The sequence below is a fragment of the Lissotriton vulgaris genome, chromosome 2_1 (assembly GCF_964263255.1).
Source record: "Lissotriton vulgaris chromosome 2_1, aLisVul1.2, whole genome shotgun sequence".
Taxonomy (NCBI): Eukaryota; Metazoa; Chordata; class Amphibia; order Caudata; family Salamandridae; genus Lissotriton; species Lissotriton vulgaris.
The window spans coordinates 2,010,914,515-2,010,935,584 of NC_141687.1; the positions used below are offsets into that span (position 1 = coordinate 2,010,914,515).

General features: G+C 43.2%; 1 protein-coding gene across 1 annotated transcript in view; it reads right to left on the bottom strand.

The window, feature by feature from the left end:
• The window catches only part of TM6SF1 (transmembrane 6 superfamily member 1), a 556,895-nt gene that overhangs the window by 128,711 nt on the left and 407,114 nt on the right, over window positions 1-21,070 (bottom strand). The window contains exon 9 of the mRNA XM_086958234.1: window positions 12,276-12,395. Within this exon, the coding sequence (XP_086814360.1) occupies window positions 12,276-12,395 (120 nt within the window). The remainder of the gene's footprint in view (window positions 1-12,275; window positions 12,396-21,070) is intronic.

Here is a 21,070-nt window from a genome sequence, read left to right on the forward strand (position 1 = left end):
GGATTTATCAAACTAAAATACTAGCGTATGCCGATGATGTGGCGGTATTAACACCAAACCCTGCTGAGGCAATTGAGGAGACTGGGCAAATTACCCAGACTTTCGGCTTCTATTCAGGGTATTCCCTGAATAAGGATAAGACAATGGTTTTATGTACAGATAGCATCTCGTATGAAAGCCCTTATAAGGTGGATAATGCCACGTACCTTGGAGTTTGTATATCTCCCAAGGTGGAGATTATTAATCAACTCAACTATGAACCCCTTATTAAAACCATTAAAAAAGACCTCATAAGGGTAAATATTCTCCACCTATCAATTATTGGTAGGGGGAATTTTTTAAAAATGAACATCTTTCCGAGGATACTATATCTATTTCGGTGCACAGACATAATATCGAGTCCAAAATATTGATTGGACATAATATAGAGTTGTAAATATAGACTGGACAAAATATCGACAGTACAGAATATATGTATTTATTTATTTATTTTGCAATTTTTAAAGCGCTACAATTACCCCTGGGTGTCTCGGCGCTGGGGACTAAAAGCTGATACCGGCAATTAGATCTCTAAGACAGAGGTTAAGATGATTTGTGATTAATCATGTCGTTGAGAGAACAACCAAGTCTTTAATTGTTTTCTGAAAACAATCAGAGATGGACTGGTTTTTATATTAAGAGGGAGGGAGTTCCATAGTTTTGCAGCTGCTATGGTGAAACATCTGTCTCCCCAGTTAACTTTCCTTGTTCTGGGTATCTGAAGCAGATGAGCCGTGTTGGAACGAAGCGTTCTGGGGGTTGCCAAAGGCTTAAAGGAACTTCTGAGGAACCAAAATATCGTTTTTAAGGTAAGTGAAGTAATATCGACTGTTAAATATATAGAAAGTTGAAATTTTTATAGTGTATTTTTATGTTATAATATGTGTGAAAAGTGTGTATTTATGTTATAATTAATTTTAATTAATGAATTTTGTTTTTATAATTATTGCTTAATTTATTTCTGTAGCGGGTTGTGGGTTTATAGGGGAATAGGGTGGGAAGTAATTTATTAATAAATAATTAAATAATTAAATGTATTTAAATTTATTTAATTGGAAATAATTGTTAAATAATTTTTAATTATTAAACAATTAATTGTTAATTTTTAATTAATTTGTATTAATAGGTGATCAATTGAAATAATTCTTGTTAATTAGTAATTTTAATATATTAATTATATTATATACATTTTTTAATTATTTTTAATTAATTATTAATAGATATTCATTTTTAAATTTTTAAATAATGTATGAAGTATTTACTTTTCCTATGTTGTATTCTCTGGAGTGGAAATAGTAATTTTAACCCTTACGCTATCCAAAGGTTTCCCTACTGTTGCACTCTTTGGAGTGGTAATAGTAATTTTAACCCCTACGCTATCCAACGTTTTCCCTACTGTTGCACCCACTGGAGTGGGAATAGTAATTTTAACCCCTACGCTATCCAACGCTTTCCCTACTGTTGCACCCACTGGAGTGGGAATAGTAATTTTAACCCCTACGCTATCCAACGCTTTCCCTACTGTTGCACTCTTTGGAGTGGGAATAGTAATTTTAACCCTTACGCTATACAACGCTTTCTCTACTGTTGCACTCTTTGGAGTGGGAATAGTAATTTTAACCCCTACGCTATCCAACGCTTTCCCTACTGTTGCACTCTTTGGAGTGGGAATAGTAATTTTAACCCCTACGCTATCCAACGCTTTCCCTACTGTTGCACCCACTGGAGTGGGAATAGTAATTTTAACCCCTACGCTATCCAACGCTTTCCCTACTGTTGCACCCACTGGAGTGGGAATAGTAATTTTAACCCCTACGCTATCCAACGCTTTCCCTACTGTTGCACTCTTTGGAGTGGGAATAGTAATTTTAACCCTTACGCTATACAACGCGTTCCCTACTGTTGCACCCACTGGAGTGGGAATAGTAATTTTTACCCCTACGCTATCCAACGCTTTCCCTACTGTTGCACTCTTTGGAGTGGGAATAGTAATTTTAACCCCTACGCTATCCAACGCTTTCCCTACTGTTGCACCCACTGGAGTGGGAATAGTAATTTTAACCCCTACGCTATCCAACGCTTTCCCTACTGTTGCACCCACTGGAGTGGGAATAGTAATTTTAACCCTTACGCTATCCAACGCTTTCCCTACTGTTGCACTCTTTGGAGTGGGAATAGTAATTTTAACCCCTACGCTATCCAACGCTTTCCCTACTGTTGCACCCACTGGAGTGGGAATAGTAATTTTTACCCCTACGCTATCCAACGCTTTCCCTACTGTTGCACCCACTGGAGTGGGAATAGTAATTTTTACCCCTACGCTATCCAACGCTTTCCCTACTGTTGCACCCACTGGAGTGGGAATATTAATTTTTACCCCTACGTTATCCAACGCTTTCCCTACTGTTGCACCCACTGAAGTGGGAAAAGTCATTTTAACCCTACGCTATCCAACGCTTTCCCTACGCTTGCACTCTTTGGAGTAGGAATAGTAATTTTAACACTTTTGTTATTGTACGTTAATAATATTGGCTATTATTTAATTATATTTTGTTACTATATATATATGTTTTAACAAATATTAATTAAAAATGTTATTTTTTATCTTTCATTAATTATTTAATTATTATAAGTTAATTTTAGTATTTTTAAGTATATTTTAGTAATTAATTTTAATATTAATTTAATTTAACATTGTTTTTAGTAAAGTCGATATTTTTAAAAACTATATTTTAGTAAACGATATTTTTAACTCAATATTTTTGTATTTACCTGTTTGTAGATAGAAACTCGATATTTTGTCTGTCGATATTTTTCCAACGATATTCTTGATGATCGATATTCTGTCCCTCGATATTATGCCAGTGATCCATCTATTATGTGCAATCCCGTTGATGATTGATGATAATATTATTAAAACCATCGATTCTTGTATTTCCAAATGTGTTTGGAACTACGGCAAAGTAAGAAGGGCTCTGTCATACTTGTCACTACCACATCATAGGGGAGGGTTAGCTATCCCTAATATAATGTTATATCTCTGGGCAACTCTTCTCCAGCAAATGGCACCGTTATTTAATCCTAAACCATTAATAGGAACTGTACAAGATCAAGACATACCATCAATATACGAATTGGCACTTGGCGATAAAGCCAGAGGGCTGTTGTTAAGGCAATTGGAGCCGTCCTATTTTAAAAAAATTACATTTAAGATCATCTATAGTGCATGGAGCATTTGGAAACGTTCCTCCAAACATCTAACAATACCAAAATACACTAAATATACCCCCTTTGGCTGAGTTCGATCTTACCGCTCCAACTTAATGATAGACCTGCCAGAAATTGGGAGAGTATGGGGATTATTAGGTCATGAACCTAATACTGGATTTCAAAATTTACAATTAAAATGTTCGGTGCCCAGCAGTGACTTTCTTAAATATATACAAGTACACACCGTTCTTAACCAACTTTTCCCAAGAATTGTACTGGAAAGTGTTCCCTTCTTTGAACTTATAGGGAAACGGTCTACTAGGATAGGTACTATTTATGAGCTATTGATTCAGAATCAACAAGATGATCTGGAACATGTCGAGAGAGATTGGGCAATTAAACTAGGTAATTCGAACGTGGATATCGACATGTCTCTGTTGTTATCATCTAAATTATTTTTAGCGTCTAATTTAAAGGCCCAACTTTATAAAACCATATATAAGTTATATTATACACCAGCAAAGTTATATACATGGGGCAAAAGATTAAGGGGCCGATTATGATCGCGGTCGGACTTGCGTCCGTCCGCGATCATTGAGGAGGAGGGGACGTCTGCATGGGCTGCGGAGTCCCCTCCTGTGCAATTAGGATGTGACCGCCAGGGTGGCGGTCACATCCTCTATTTTTAACATTGCGGCGGGTGCGTCTTCAAGCTGCACCCGAGGCAATCTTAAAAATGCACGCATTGCATTTGCAAGCAGAAAGAGGCAGGCACCGCGCGGTGCCTGCCGCTTTCTGCATACAAATGCAGGGGGGCACCATAGGTACCCCCCATGTGCACCCCCCACTCCCCCTTCACCTAGGGGGCCCGCAACGGGCCCCCGCAGTGAAGTTACACATGCTTTTCCACGGCGGAAAAGCCGCCGCGGAAAAGCATGTTTGCAGGCACATACTAATCTGGCGGGCGGTGTCTGAGAGACACCGTCACCAGATTAGTGCTTTTCCTCCGCGGTTGTAAGCCAACCGCGGAGGAAAAGCTGCGGACGGAAACCGGGACCCACCAGCCATCCTAATGTGGCGGTGGGTCTTTGGTGGGTCCGCTGCTGATTTTCCGCATCCTCCGGGCCGGCGGTGGCTTCCGCCGGCCCGGAGGATGCGGAAAATCCGCAATCATAATGAGCCCCTATATAATGAATGTCCAAGATGCGGTTTGGGCCCTGCAAACCTAATACATATGTTTGCAGAATGTTCTAAATTAGACTTATTTAAAAAAAATGATGTCTGATTATTGGGAAGAAATCTTTGGTTATAGATTGAAAGCATCATCAACACTTTACTTAGTAGGCTATGATAATACCCTTGGGCATAGTAAGGAGGAGGAAACATCTCTATTCTAGGATATGGCGGTGTTTCGGATTATATTGGATTATATTGGCAGCAAATTTCAAAGACGGCATGAGGGCCATCAGCAGATGGATGTCTTCCAACTGTCTAAAACTGAATTCAACAAAGACTGAAGTAATGCTGTTTGGCAAGATTCAGCCTTTGTGGTCCCCCCTATGGTGGCCGGAGGAAATGGGCCCTCCACCTGAACCAGTCAGCAAAGTTAGAAACTTAGGAGTAATCTTCGATGATAAACTCCTTTTTCACAATCATGTGAACTCGGTAGTTTCATCATCATTTAACATCCTACGGAAAATAAAGAAACTCCTTCCATATCTTCCTACAACAGCAGGAAAAACACTAATTTCAACACTGGTGTTTTCACGCACTGACTACTGTAATGCCCTCCTACTTAATGGACAAGAAAAGGTCATCTCCAAACTTCAAATGATACAGAATGCCTCAGCCAGAGTTTTACTGGGCATTCCAAAATTTTGCTCTGTTTCTAGACATCTGGAACAACTACATTGGCTTCCGATTAGAAGCCGTACAAAATTTAAGTCCCTTTGTATTGTCTATAAGGCAATAAATAACATTGGACCTAAATTTCTTAGGAATTCATTCAAACCTCTAATAACCCCCAGAACGCGTAGCGCTGGCTACGCTCACTCGCCCGAAAGATGAGGGGGGTTTGGCGGTGCCAGACTTCGAACTCTATTACCTAGCGGCCCAATTACAGGTCTTCACGCAGGAGGTAGCGAGGGTATTTCGGGGCCCTGAGGACAAAAGTTCGCGGGGAACGCCCAGGCACGTCCTAGCGTACATAACCCTCCAGCAACAGCTGGACAGTCGGGACTTGTCGCTGGAACAGCGCACGTACCGTCAATGCTGGAACCGGACCCAGAAGAGAGCGGGTACCCAGCGCCCTTACGCGCCTGAGATACCACTGGCCATGCTGACGGCACTACCACACGGCGGCGACTGGTCGAGCCTGCAGGAATGGGAGGAAGCGGGAATACAGGTAGTTGGGGACCTCTTTGAAAGCGGTGCACTGCTCCCGTTCCAGGAGTTAATAGACCGCTTCGGTATCCCGAGAGGGGGATTTCTGCTGCACGCAGCGGTAACCAGGGCGATGCACGCCCATTGGGGCACGGGGCTTGGGGAACCCGAGACGGCAGCGGCGTGCCAGTACACCATGATGGCGGCGGGCACGATTAAGGCGGTCACATGCCTGTATAATCGAATGGTTAGGGAGAATATCCCTCCCCTCACATCCCTGAAAACCAAATGGGAGGCGGATCTGAATAGGGACATACCGGACACGACCTGGGCACAACTCGTCCGTAGGGCTCGCAATAGCACAAGGAACGCCAGGTTCCAGCTGATCCACTACTATGCATTGCACAGGGCGTACATGACCCCAGGTAGGATCAGGCGGTATTTTGGCAACGACACAGCCACCTGCCCCCGGTGCCCGGAGGAGGGGGCTGAGTTAGTACACATGCTATGGGCGTGCCCGGCCCTACGGGACTTTTGGCAGGAAGTAGGGGAGGTACTGAATGAGGTGACTGAACGATCGATAGAGTACGGACCGGCCTAATGTCTTTTGCACTGGTTTCCCCATACCCCCAAAAATAAGCTCACGAGTAAGTTCATCGACATGGGGCTGATGGTAGCTAAGAGAGAGATCACCAAGAATTGGAAGGCGAGGCTGGGGCCTACTCCGCGGAGGTGGCGGCTGGAGTTTCTGAAATGGGCCACGGCTGACAGCACACATAGATACCAACTTGCGCGCAGGACCCCTAACCAGACAGCGGCTGACACTGCGACCGCATGGGAAGTAATGGTGCAGGCACTCAGGGATAGCGAAGCTGACGCAGAAGAAGAGACTCCCGGGGTGGAGGGCACGGAGGAGGCGAGTTGAGGCCCCAGGAACAGCGGGAACGTGGAGAGCATGAAGCTAGCAACCCAGGGATAGTAATAGCGTGGCCTTGGGCGGGTGATGGTGCGCGGGATGGGATGGGGGGGGGGGGGGGTTTTATGGGTTAGCGCAGGGGAGGGGAGTTGGGGACTAACGCGTAGTTTAGTAGGACTGTAAAAGTAGACATACACCTACTCCGGACACTAACCACTCCTCTGTATGGAACGTCAGGCATGGAGGTGCAGAGGCTTCGACGCCGCCCAACCCCCGGGTTGTGAGCCGGACGGCTGTGTACTGATTGAAGGAATGTATTATATATCTGCTGACACTTATGATGCTACTGCAATGTGTGTATTGGCCTGTACAGGTATGTCTACAATAAAAATTATTTAAAAAAAATAATAATAATAACCCCCAGAACGCTTCGCTCTAATACTGCTCACCTGCTTCAAATACCCAGAACGAGGACAGTTAACTGGGGAGACAGATGCTTCACCATCGCAGCTGCAAAATTGTGGAACTCCCTTCCTCTTACCATAAAAACCAGTCCCACGCTGATTATCTTTAGAAAGCAACTAAAGACATGGTTGTTCTCCCAATAATTTGTTTATTCGGAAAGTATACAAAGAAATGCTTCAGAGATCTCACATTAGTTGTATCAAACATAGCTCATAGCGCTGAGACACCCATGGGTAATTGCAGCGCTTTAAAAATCGCATAAATAAATAAATAAATAAATAAATTGGCGGCCAGATGGAAAGAAGCTGACCCTCCCACTTTCCAAATGTGGCTAACCCGTTTTCTAGGAATTTACAATCAAGAAATAGCTATCTATGAAGCTAGAGGTAAAAAATCCAGAATACGCGGAGGCCAAATTTGGTCTCCAATCACTGCTTGGTTTTATGATATAAGGAATGGCTAGTGAAGATTATGTTCTTTTTTTTTCTTCTTATAAATTTATAGCCACACGTGTGAAAAACTTAATGCCAATTGTAATATTACTATGAACTGCGTATGTTCTTGTTTTTATCTTTTTACAAGTAATGATTATTGTAATCTGATGTTTTTGTTTTATAAGTTTTTCTGTATTTTCTTACTATAAACTATGTATTTTTGTACTATCTGAATTTTGCTCTAATAAAAAAAAATAGAATTGTTGAGACTTGTAATAGACAAGATAGTTTGTCGTTTGCAGTTACCAGAGAAAAAAGTAACACAGATAAGAAAAGAGGGAAAAACATTACTAAGGAAAGAGGAAGTAAAATTGAGGGAGTTGGCTCGAGTCATAGGTCTGTTATCTTCTTAATTTCAGGTAATTTTTACAGGGCCTTTACATTACAGAGCTCTACAACACTTAAAGACTTTAGGGCTGTCCAAAGATTTGAGGTAGTCATTATAGGATGTATATGTAGTGCTACAATTATTTGAGGGATGGTCAAGTAACAAATATTTAGGAGTACAAGAGTTGACATGGAAATTAGCAAAATTATTGTGTTTAATTTCTTCCAGGAGAGTTTCTGATATAAGAGCTTTGGAATTGTCTAATAGGTTTTTTCAAACAAATGGAGTGGTTTATGAAATATGGTAAAGAACTAAGACTATGGGACCCATTAGGATGGCGGGCGGATTGCCCCTGCCAGGCTGGAGGTAGCCACCGCCGGCCTGGCGGGGGCAATCCGCCCGCCATCCACACCTAAATGACCCCCCTGCCATATTAGGATGGCAGGGGGGACCGTGGCGGACGGAAAGACCGTACGCCACTTTTCTGCCCCGGTCGCCTTGTGACCGGGCGGAAAAGGTCCAATATGGTGGCGGTGTCTAATAGACACCGCCAGCCATATTAACATGGGCTGTTTCACATGCCTTTCCGTGAAAGGCATGCAGTCTTCACTTTGGGGGCCCCCTGTGAGCCCCCAGAGTGAAGTAGAGGTGGGGGGTGCACACGGGGGGTACCTGTGGTACCCCCCTGCATTTGCATAAACAAAGCGGCAGGCACTGCGCGGTGCCTGCCGCTTTGTTTATGCAAATGCATACATGCATTTTTTGCATTGTGGCGGGCGGTGCTGTAAGCACCGCCCGCCACAATGCTAAAAATGCAAGATGCACCCACCACAGTGGCGGACGCATCCTAATACCGCCCACGGGACCCCTGCCCTTATGGCGGGCGGTCCCAATCACCGATAGGATGGCGGGCGGACTAAGTCCGCCCACCATCCTAATGACCCCCTATGTCTAGTTTAATTTATTATACCAGTTTTGACAACAACGCAAAATTGTGTGCTGTAAGATGTATAGAGGAGCATGAGTATAACATGTTGGAGAAGAGATGTGCTGGACGAGGTCAGTTATTGATTTCTTATGTTAAACCATTTAAAGGTGTAATGAATGAAACAATTGGAAGATGTGTGAAATCAATAATGAAAGAAGGAGGTGTAGATTTAGCTACATTTACAGTAGATTTGTTTAGGGGTGTCATGGAAAGTGAGGGTTTTATGCCAGGAGGATGATTGGAGTATGTGTAAAAAGCAGCAGATTAGTCTAATGCTGAAACTTTCAGAAGATTCTATTTTAAGGCTATAGAACATGTTTCAAGTTATGCCTTGAAAAACTTTGAACACGCATAATGATAGCCTCCTGTCTTGACTTAAAATGACAATTCTTAAAGGTTAACTGAACAAATAATCCCCAGCATTATCCTGCCTTTTCTTCCCAATGAATTAATAGAAGGTATTGTGTAGAGGGCTTATAGAGAATGTTTTCTCTTCTTAATAGAGACGTAGAGACAGTAATAATTATAAGATAGAAGAGGATGTACATTTTGCTAAACTTTGCTAAATCAAAATTTTAGAGGAAAGATGGAAAATGTGAATTTGTTTTTGACAGAAAATTAAGAGAAGAATAGGGAGATCACTAAGCGAAAGAGGAATAATATAGAGGAGACAAACAAAAGAGGAAGAACATGGAGGACAATGACTACTTATGGGGCTAAAGCATCTAATTGATTGCTATGTGCTTTTCTTTTGGTTCTTAAAGCTTTTAAATGTTTCTGCTCAGAAGGAGTGAAGGTTAATGCATAATGCTAGCCTCATCATTAATAAAATCCCAATTCTTTATTTGGTTAAACTTTGAGTATTATCATTGTCCACTTCTTAATACTTCATTTTTTTTCTAGAACTATATTGTTTTATTTATAGTTTACATTTTCATTTTCCATTTTATGGCTGATTTCCACACAGGGACATTCCAAAAACTCTCCCTAAACTTTGGAACTAAATGATAAATGGTAACTGCTGTTGATTTTGTCCTCAAGTGAGTAATTACCAGAATACTTTGATGCCATGATTGACAGGTCAACTTGAGGGAAAATACCACCATGAAAATATTTGCTCATAAAATGTATTCCAATTGAAATGTTTCTTTATTTTAGAATGGTGGGGCGTAGGGCTTTCTAGGGGACACTTTCCTTCTGGATCGACAAAAATTAAGGCTCTGTATGATTACTATTTTATTGAATTAGTGGGGGTTGCAGTTACATGGGGGACACCTTTCTACTTGTTTGGCAGATGTTAGGGCTGTCTATAGGACACTGTTCCTGTAGATTAGTGGGCTTTAGGGCTCGCTAGAAGTCACTTTTCTCTTGGGTTGAGTAAGACAAGGATTCTGTACAGGATACCATTCTTCTAGATTAGTAAATGTAAGAGGTCTCTAGTGGGAATTAGGTGTCTGTGGGGAACACATCTGTACTCAATTGGCAAATATTATGGCTCTGTATGGGGCACTGTTCTCCTCGATTTGTTAGGGTTAAGGCTATTTCTGAGACACCACTCAACGGGATTGGGAGTGTATAGAACTTTGTAGAGGATACCCTTTTCCTGTATTGGTTCAATCAATCAATCAATCAATCAAGGCATTTATATAGCGCACTACTCACCTGGAGGGTCTCAAGGCGCTTGGGGAGGGGGGGGGGGGGGCGCTACTGCTCGAACAGCCAGGTCTTGAGCTGCTTCCTGAAGGCGAGGTGGTCCTGGGTCAGGCGGAGGTGGGTCGGGAGTGGGGTCCAAGTCTTGGTGGCCAGGTAGGAGAAGGACCTTCCTCCTGTGGTGGCTCTTCGGATGCGGGGGACGGCGGCGAGGGCGTGCCCGGTCGATCGAAGCTGGTGTGTGGGAGCGTAGAAGTTGAGGCGGCTGTTGAGGTATCTTGGGCCTTGGTTGTGTAAGGCTTTGTGTGCGTGGGTGAGGAGACGGAAGGTGATTCTCTTGTTGACCGGAAGCCAGTGCAGGTCTCTCAGGTGGCCGGAGATGTGGCTGTGTCGAGGGATGTCGAGGATGAGTCTTGCTGAGGCGTTCTTGATCCGCTGGAGTCTCTTCTGGAGTTTGGCGGTGGTTCCGGTGTAGAGGGAGTTGCCGTAGCCCAGTCGGCTGGTGACGAGGGCCTGGGTGACCGTCTTCCTGGTCTCGGTTGGGATCCACCGGAAAATCTTACGAAGCATGCGCAGGATGTTGAAGCACGATGAGGAGATGGCGTTGACTTGTCTGGTCATGGAGAGAGAGGAGTCCAGGATGAAGCCCAGGTTGCGTGCGTGGTCTGTTGGTTTGGGTGCGCTGCCCAGGGCGGGGGGCCACCAGGAGTCGTCCCAGGCGGAGGGTGAAGATCCCAGGATGAGGACTTCTGTCTTGTCCGAGTTCAGTTTCAGGTGGCTGTTCATCATCCACTTGGCTACGTCTGTCATCCCTTCGTGTAGGTTGGCTCTGGCGGTGGCGGGGTCGTTGGTGAGGGAGAGGATCAGCTGGGTGTCGTCGGCGTAGGAGATGATGTTGAGGTTGTGTTGGCGTGCGATTGCTGCGAGGGGGCTCATGTAGACGTTGAAGAAGGTTGGGCTGAGCGAGGAGCCTTGAGGGATGCCGCAGCTGACTTCGGTGGCTTCTGATCTGAACGGGGGGAGTCGGACTCTGTGTCCTTCCGGCGAGGAAGGAGATGATCCACTCCAGTGCCTTCTCCTGGATTCCGATGTTGTTGAGGCGCTGCACAAGGGTGCGGTGGCAGACCGTGTCGAATGTCGCGGAGAGGTCCAGGAGGATGAAGGCCGCTGTTTCTCCGTTGTCGAGCAGGGCTCGGATGTCATCGGTGGCAGCGATGAGGGTGGTCTCGGTGCTGTGGTTGGACCGGAAGCCAGACTGCGAGACTTGCTTGGGGTTAGGGATCCATATGGGACACCCATCTCCTTCATTGATGGGGGGTTATGGCTCCTGGATTGGTGATGGTTAGGGCTTTCTAGGGAAACATTTTCAGATTAATTGGTGATGAGTAGGGTTTAGAGTTTTTTTCTGGAGTTTTGGGAGTCTTTGCTCTGTAGGCAAAACTTCACTCCTACGTTAGTAGGGTTAGTTAGATATGTTTCTATTGGATTGGGCGAACTAAGGTCTCTGTAGGGAGACAACTCTGTGCTGGACTGGTGGGGATTAGGTCCTTGGATTGATTTGTTCTCTGTAGGGAGTATGTATTTATAGGGTTGGCAGGGTTAGTTCTCTATAGGGGACACTTTTGACCTGGGTTGGTCAGTAGAGTTTATTTTTGCATTTCCCTAGATACCAGTGCATGAGAAAACGGTCCAGACAAAATAATATAGCATTGCTTATCTCCCAGTCTTCCTAGGCAGTTGCCCATAAGTTCAATAGAAAACAATTATTCCAAGGTCATCCTCTTGATAATATATTTTGCATACCTGAGCCAGGCCTCCAGCATGTATAAGAGTTAAATCCGGCATCCAAGAACATCCTGGGAATAGCAGTCCGTATAGTGCAATGATGTAATAGGGAACAGAGTAAAACATATACACCAGCATCTGCTCTGACGACAGAAAAAAACATTGTTATCGTCTTACCACATACTAGAAACCAGCCACAGCCTTAAACCAATGTTATTAAGAAAATACAGATGTACAGACTCCAGAATGACTCGTTTGTTTTTGAACGTCATGCATTATTAGTTAGACAAGAGAATTAGGCATCAATGACGATCTCTTAACAACATCATTTGCCTAACCAAATATTTATGTTGTGATGATTACGTTTTTAATATACCTGCATAAAACAGGATAAATAATGCAAAGTATTAATACTTTGGTTGCATTTAATTGGCTATCTGGTAGCGATTGGAAGTTTAACAGAAACTCCATGCACAGCAAAAAATAAGCATTAGCTTTAAATTAATGTCATAGTCCATTGAAACACAGTCCTTGCTGATGGTTCTTTAAAAGGTTTACATTATGCGAAAGTAAGGCATGCCTAAGGAAAGGGATGTATTATTTTTGAATTCAAGGATGACACTACCTGGCCCAACAACAAAGAAAGAACAGCGTACATAAGTGTATGGGGTATGTATCAGTTTGTCAGATACCTTGAGTAATGTCTAGGATGTATCAGAGGAGACACTGTAAAGAATTCGATATGTGATTGTGAAAATCTCTGTAGCTTAGCATCTCAGCTCCTATGTAAATTAGGAGCCTTTTTAGAGGAGTCATAATGATATATATAGGCTATGTACTATTTTAGTGTGGTTAAAGAATACCAACGAAACAGTCATTAATAATATGTATTCAGTCATTAAGTAAACATTGCGGCTTAAAAGATTTTACTTCTTTGTAACACAAGTCACAGACACACAATATACATATAAACCAGACAACTGTATAATAAGAGGATGCTGCATTGTACCCTGGCTCACATTGCCACTGGATTCAAGCTAGCCTGGCTGTTGAGGGCTGTTAGCCCGAAACCGGTCCCAGGATGCTTGTTTCCGGTCCAGGGAAGACATGTCTTGGCAGTTCAGGATGGACTGTTCCCATGATGCACCGGGTCAAGACTGATTAGCATATAGCTGTGTCTGAACTGGGGTGGCGAAGTGAGCTAAAAAACGATGATGATTCAACCCAGATCTATGACTGGGGTGAGTGTCTGAAAAGTTTCAGCGCTCCATCCATCAACTCCTTATATTCTCATTGTGCTCTTAGGCAGTCGAAATCCAGCCAGTCCCTGAGGAAACCTCATTACAGTATTATTCCAGATATCACAACACCTTCTTCCCCTAGGTCACAGAGTTCTGGAAAAGAGCTAGTGTATTCACCTTCCTCACAGAATGTGCCTGAACATGGAGACGTGCTCTGTGGAAGATAGTTTTAGACATTTTCAGTTTTTGTGGGTAAGAGTGAACAGTTACATATACATGGCTCCAATCACTTCGCTATCAAGTCCTGAAATAAGTCGACAAATCCAACCCTTTCCGTGTGTTTTTAAAATAAATTTAAAGCGTTCCTATCCTGTAAAAACGATGTAGTCTATAATTTGTTTCTGAGTGTTTTAAAATAGCTGCCTCGTTGTTTTTCTTATGCACAATATTACATATTTTAAAGTATGTTTTAACTATTTACCTTTGAATATAGTTGTTTGTGAGAATACAGAGACACATTGTCTACAAACATTAAACGTGTTTTATCAATTCTTTAATTTTAACAAAATAAAATATTTAGAAGCCTCTATGCACTGGGATGGGACCGAGAAGTAGCGATTGGCATTCTCCAGAGAAAAGATGGCTACAGTGAATCATTGACTGATAGACAGGATCTAGGAAGAGTAAAGATTGACTCGGGGAAATGAGAAGTGGTTTTAAGGTGGGCTATCAGATTGAACTGTGCATGAACATGCCTATATAATAATGATTAAGCAATATAAAGTGAATAATAGAAAATGTGTGTATATAATGCCTCAAATTACAAATGCCAATAAAACATTTTTTTTTTATTCCGAATCCAGTGTATGAAGATGCAACCACTGATAAAAGGAAGTGGAAGAAAGATGCACTACCAACAGGAAGGCAAATCTGTTAATTTTAAATATGAGTTTTGTCTGTAAATAACTCTCTGCACCTCTACAAGTTCTAATCTCATTCATTTAAAAGGATGATTAAAAACACTGACTACTAAAATGTTACTATTTTAATTTTAAGGAGGTAGCAAGTGTCAAATAGCTTGGATGATTTGAAGTACATATGTAAAAAAGGGGTCCTGGGCATAGGTAGAGATTTGTATAATTAACTATGTTTAGCCCAATAAAAATACACTATGCTCAGCAATGACTAGAAACCCACACTTACCCTTGTATCTTTCATGGGGAGCTTGCCTGGATTCATCTCACACCGTTCAATGCTCTTTTATTTTATTCAGCCTGTGCAACAGGAAAGGCATCTAAGAGGGCCTTACACGACCATCAATGTAGAATGTTAGCATTCTAGTCTTTCATTAGAACTCTGTTGTGAAGCTGTAGTAGAGTACTGGGAACCTCCTCGCAGTTGTTGCTTTTGGAAGTACATGTTTCACAATGCCTGCCAGATTTGTTTCTCACATGGATGAAGAAAGTATTTTAGAATTTTTAGAAAGAGTGTCCTGATTTTAGATTTCTCGAGCACTAACCATATTTACATAGCACAATTAGACTGCTCATTCAGTTTATTTGCTGCAGCTCCTCCATAGTAAATACTTTCAATTCTACAGCAATGTGGCATTGATGTGTGCATCACATTTGTCATCAATATAGAATTAGCACTCTAGTTGTTCATTATAAGACTATGGGGTTGAGGTGGGCACAACACTGCAGATCTTAGGTCGGAGGCTTTCCGACCGAGATCGTCGGTTTCACTCCGACCACCTAATTACAATTTAAGGGGTCGGAAGTGAAACCGGACGGTCATTCCGGCTGGATTACAACATGCTCAAGGAGCCCTTTGGCCAGTTGGGAACAGGCCCGTAATCCATATGGACGGCGTTTTACACCATCTGGATTACAATGATCGGTGTCTGGCAGGCTTTCCTTGCCGGGCTTTCCGACATGGAAAGCCTGTCGGAAAGTGAGTTTGGGGGCCCACAGCAGATCCCTCTTCTGTTTGCGGCCTCCGGTTGGGGGCCAAGGGGGCATCTATGTTGCTCCATTGTTGTTCCCTGCACTGTGTGGTGCGTGCCATGCGATGCAGGGATGAACACAGCCTCCCATTTCGGTATGAGAGCTTGTGCTATGACCGCTTTGCAGCCGTGATACATGCTCCCATAAGGAAATGTCAGTATGTGACTGCACCATATGCGGTTGCATCGTAATTAAGCAGTCAGGACTGCTGATGGGAGGATGGTCAGACACGTATCTGCAACGGTTTGATCCGCCAACATCTTAGTAGGCCCCTAAATTGTAAGCTTTTTGTACCCTTCACCTAAAAGCTACCATGCTTACCCCATTCTCTAACAAACAATTTCACCCCATAGTTTAACAGTCTGAATTGCAGTAGCAATGTTGTCCGAGTAGGATGGCAGTTTATGTTATTTATTGAATGGACTAGAGTAGGGCCTCACCTTCGCCTTAGGCCCTCTGATTCCATCATGGTCAATAACTACCTGGGAGTGCTCTCCCCCTTGGGACAAATTGTCCCCAGTAAGGGGGAGGACTTTCTAGATCCAGCACAGGATATAAGGAAAAGTAATTACGTTTTTCCAAGATTTAAAAAGTAAAAAAGCGTAAGAGTCAGGCATAAGAAAGAGAAAAGGAAAAATTCAAAGGCTAACAAAGAAAAGAGCAAGAAGGCTCAAATTCTCTATTGAGGCACCACAAGAAGAGACCCTTGTTGGGCAATACCAGAAGTAGAAGGACCTGCTGATGCTTTGGGCGGAGAAGCCCCTTCGTTAGTGATCCCAAATTCAAAAGAAGGGGTGGGGGCGACTGATATCCCACGGTACGAATTTGAGCAGTTGGTTCCAGGATAGAATGGTGCAAGTGTAGGGCAAGGTCAATCACCCCATAGATATGCAGGAGCTGAGCCTTTCAGGTCTGAGGCCAAACAAAGATGGGCTAAAGGATCAGTAGTTAGCCCCTATGTGGAAGCAGAGTGGGTTCTGCAATTGGTGGATATGAGGTGGCAATGAGTGACTGTAAGGTTTTTAGTACTAGTGAAATTAACGGGAAGTTCGGCTGGCCCACCATAAAGGCTTAGCTGTAATGATTGATGTAAAATATGAGATGGAGGGTTATATATTATTTCAGGAATATACACATCTTTGGACAGTTTCAATTTGTGGCTTACTATCAGAAGAGTAGGATGAAAGCGGGTGAGAATGCTGCCCAGATTTTATATTAACTGTTACCCTTAAAATATTTGAGGAGGGTGCAAACTATAGAAAAGAATGTCTGGAAGAAATAGCTTGGCCTACCCAATGAATCCTAATTAGCGTCCTTTGGCTAGAAATGGGATTCAATAGTCTAATATCTAAGTACTAACAGTGGCTCCTTAATTACTGGTTTAGTCTCCTTAGAGCTGATGGGGGCTCCTTAAGGCAAATTATACAAAATCTTGTCTGCAGGAAATGTAAGCTGACAGATAGGCTGCTGATCTCCTTGATATTAAGGTTTCCCAAGATGTTTTACTAGGTATTGAACTTCAAGGGTAGTCTGTTGTACGGCAGAAACAAACGTTATAGCTCTTAGTAAAGGAGGGCTCAAGGCGAAGTGACCGAGTATCTGTGTAAGAGAGATAATTTGTATAATTTAAAGGAATCAACCTATGGAGGGCATATTCAGCCTTACCTGTGGGATATAAAATGTGTTTCTATTATGAGGTAGGCACTGAAGGTTAGGTTGGGACAGGTACCAGCTTTTAAACGATGGAAGCTGGTTAGACAGGCAGAGTCAGATACAGTTAAGTGTCCTTTTTGCCAAAACTTATTAACCTTTTTGCGCTTACTCATAGTCTGCTCTTGTTTTGAGAATAATACAAGAAAATTGCTGGTACCATCTTTTAGAATGACACAGGTCCACAGTTTAAGTGATCTAATGACACTAATCCTAAAATGTAATAATATACAATTCTGCTATGCGGTAGGGAAATTACTGTCTGTTGTTTATGAACAGTTAACTGAGCAGGGCCGTCCACCGCACTATTGATAAGGAAGGGGCATACTGAGGTCTGTTAATTATAATTGCTTTTTTGCACAAATACAAATAGAATTATTCTATGTCGCTTTGTCACAGGTTATTTTGTATAAAGCTAACACCTACCTTGCCCAATAGCACTTTGTATAATTATAACTGTATTTTGCACTACCATTGCTTTATTTTGCGTGAAAGAAATTGTATTTTGCACAATGCTAATTACCTACCCTGTCTGTATAATTCCAATACCAGTTGTGAACTGTATAAAAATAACTTTATTTTGCAATACTCCTCGCTCTATTTTTCACAAAAGGCATTGAATTTTGCAAAATGATAATCTTCATCTCATTTAGAAATATGTCTAATAACATATCTTTGCGAAAATAGGTCTAAAGTAGAGCGTTCCAGCTTGGACAGCGAGCAAGATACATTTTAGTGTTTTAAATATTGGGCAGATAGTAAGCAAAACCTAGCATTTTTAGATATTAAATAGCTTTTTATGAGGGTGGGTGGGGCTTGACGGTCTAAGACTTTTTTTGTGTAAAATGATGACTGTAGTTTCTTTTTAATTTGCATGTTTAGTTTGTGTTGTGTATGTATACAAGCTGTTGGTTTGCCTTATTTGGCATGATATGAAACTGTGTCTGTAATCTATATCACGAGTGATGTCACTGAGCATGTCATGAGTGATGTCATCTGTGAGGTCATAAGCAGTGCATTGCTAGGGAGTGAGTTATAGTTAGTTCAGGTAACTATAATTGTTGAATTTCACTGGTTTTGTTTGAGTAAACTCTGAGCTCAACTATACCGTTCGTGTAACCTCTGCGGTTTTCACTATATATTAATGTATTTACATATATGTATTTAATTGGTATTTTATCTCAAAACAATACCATTTCAGGCATAGAGTGATGCATAAATTATGCAACAAAGAAGCAGCGAACTCTTGGTCGTTCTCAAGTTTAGGTGGAAAGAAGCTCCTGTATAGAGCACCCTCAACACCAGAGACACTCTAAATTTGCTCACCTCAAATGTATGCTTTTCTATCAAAGTCTTTAAGGATAGGATTAGCACAGTGACATCCATGCCGAGATAGAAAGGGACCAAGTCGTTTGTCATTTCTGCAGTAAAGTCTTGTATTACAAAATGTACATAATTAAAAATCAACTTAATTCTTAATTCTTAATTAATTTATTATACAATTATAATTCACGTAAAATTACAAACTATACTTAAAAATATTATTAAGGCTTGTACAAACAATGATAACCCAACATTTTTTATATATAAACTAACACACAACATGATATTTTTTACAACTGTGTTATTGAAAACAATGTTTACAGGAAACATATGCTTGACAACGATATTAGTTATCTAATAAATCTATATTCTTGACAATTATATTCCTGCATTACGATATTGTTGTGTCACAATATTTTTTCTCAAATATTTCTGACACCAATAATTCCACACTTGATATTTTGTTTAACCACTGCTTTTTCACAATGAGCACAACTGCACCCAAGCCAGTATTTCATAGCATGACAGATTGCGCCCATGGAAAGGGGAGACCTCTCGGTCACCCCGAACGTATGGCTGGGTGCCCCAATCCCCCGGGAAGCCTTTGCGGGCGCGGGCGTGTTTCCTGGCCGGTATGCCCATAGTGGCGTGGTTGGAACACGCCCCCGCCGCCTAAAAGGGTTGTCCTAACACCCTCCCGGAAGTCCGTGCACCTCTGGGCGGGATGGGAAAGCTGCCCCGCTTCCCGCTGCCGAGAAGATTGCCCAATTTAGGGCCTCAATGTTGCAATGCCTTCGGAACGACAAGGTGACACTGCGCCAACTACATCAAACGGTAGGACAGCTGAATTTTGCACTGAGAGTTATACCGATGGCTCGTCCTTTCTCCCGATCCATTGCCCAGGCCATGGTTGGCCTCAAGGAGGGGCACCATCGTACGAGGCTGTCGGCAGAGGTTCGCCAGGACATGCTCATTTGGCTGGCATTCTTGGTGGATTTCAACGGCCGACTAGTCTGGAGCAAAGCCCCGGACTCGTCAGCAGAATTAGGTTTATGGGTTGACTCTGTGGGCAGTGTGGGGTTTGGCGCGATCCTTGGTAACCGATGGTCCGCCCAGAAATGGCCAGCATAGTGGGAAACAAGTGGTCTGACGAGCAACATTGTTTTTTAGAGCTATACCCCACCTGGGTAGAGTTGTCGGCCTGGCGAGAAGAGTTTCGAAACCGCTCGGTGATATTTTGGTCTGATAACATGACCGTGGTTGAGTGCATTAACCAGTAGGCAGCACGCTGCAAGTGGATATTGCGATTGTTGAAAGAAATTGTGTTGAAATGCTTGAAGCTAAATGTACAATTCAGGGCAAAACATGTGCCGGGAGTACTGAATAATGCAGCTGACGCGCTCTCTCGTTTCAAAATGCAGGTTTTCAGGGATTGTTTAACCTCAGCGGAGCTAGTGGCAGCGCCATTTCCCGAAGCACTATGGCAAATCGGCGCCCCGGACTACAAAACCTCGTGGCAGCCAGTTTAGTGCCCAGGACAAGGAAAGCTTATGAAGGGGCATTCTGCTCGTACTGCGCCTTTTTGGGCCCTATATGGGAGCTTAGATGGGGTCAGGAGGGGTCCTTTACCCAATTTTTGGTGGCACTTCATGAGGAGGGCCGGTCGGTGGCAACCGCCAGTCGGTATAAGGCCGCCATATCCTTTATGGCTCAGCTCAAAGGAATCAGGGACCCGACGGACTCCTTTGTAGTCAGAAAGGCGCTGCGCGGCTGGCGGCGCCTAGAGGGTCGCAAAAAAGATACCAGGCACCCGATAGGTTTTGACAGATTGTCCTCCTTATTGGCGAAACTAGAGGAGACATGCTCCTCACCTAGTGAGGTCGTCCTATTCCGGGCAGCATTTGCGTTGGCGTTCTATGGGGCCCTGCGGGTAAGCGAACTAGTGGCTGCCAACAAAAGAGATGCCGAGGGGGGTCTGCGCAGGGACCACACGCAAGTAAGGGGGTGTTCCCTGTTGATCACCATAGCCAGGTCAAAGACTGACCAGGAGGCCCAAGGGAGTAGCATTGTGTTGCCGCGTGCTCCGGGTAGTCCCTGTTGTCCAGTAAGGCATGTTGAGGCCTACCTAAAACAAAGGTTGGCGACGGGGCGGGGGCCTTGCTGCGACATGCGGATGGCACCCCGTTAACAAAGTTTCAGTTCCAGAGGGTGCTCGCAATCACGATAGCAGCTGCGGGCTTGAACCCAAGTGATTTTGGGACTCATTCATTTAGGATAGGGGCCGCTACAGAAGCAACGGCTGGGGGTCTGCGGGCAGACAATGTGAAACAATTAGGCCGCTGGTCTTCGAATTGTTTCAAACGGTACATGCGGCTGCACATTTGTAAGTTATTGAAGAAGTGCACTCACGCTTGTTGTCTTTTGTTTGGATTTCAGTTTCACGAGCCTGTGACGCAGGGCGGAAATTGGGACCGGCCCAGTATCAGCTAACCACCACTTCAGGAACAAGGAATGGAAGACGGGTGGTCTGGGT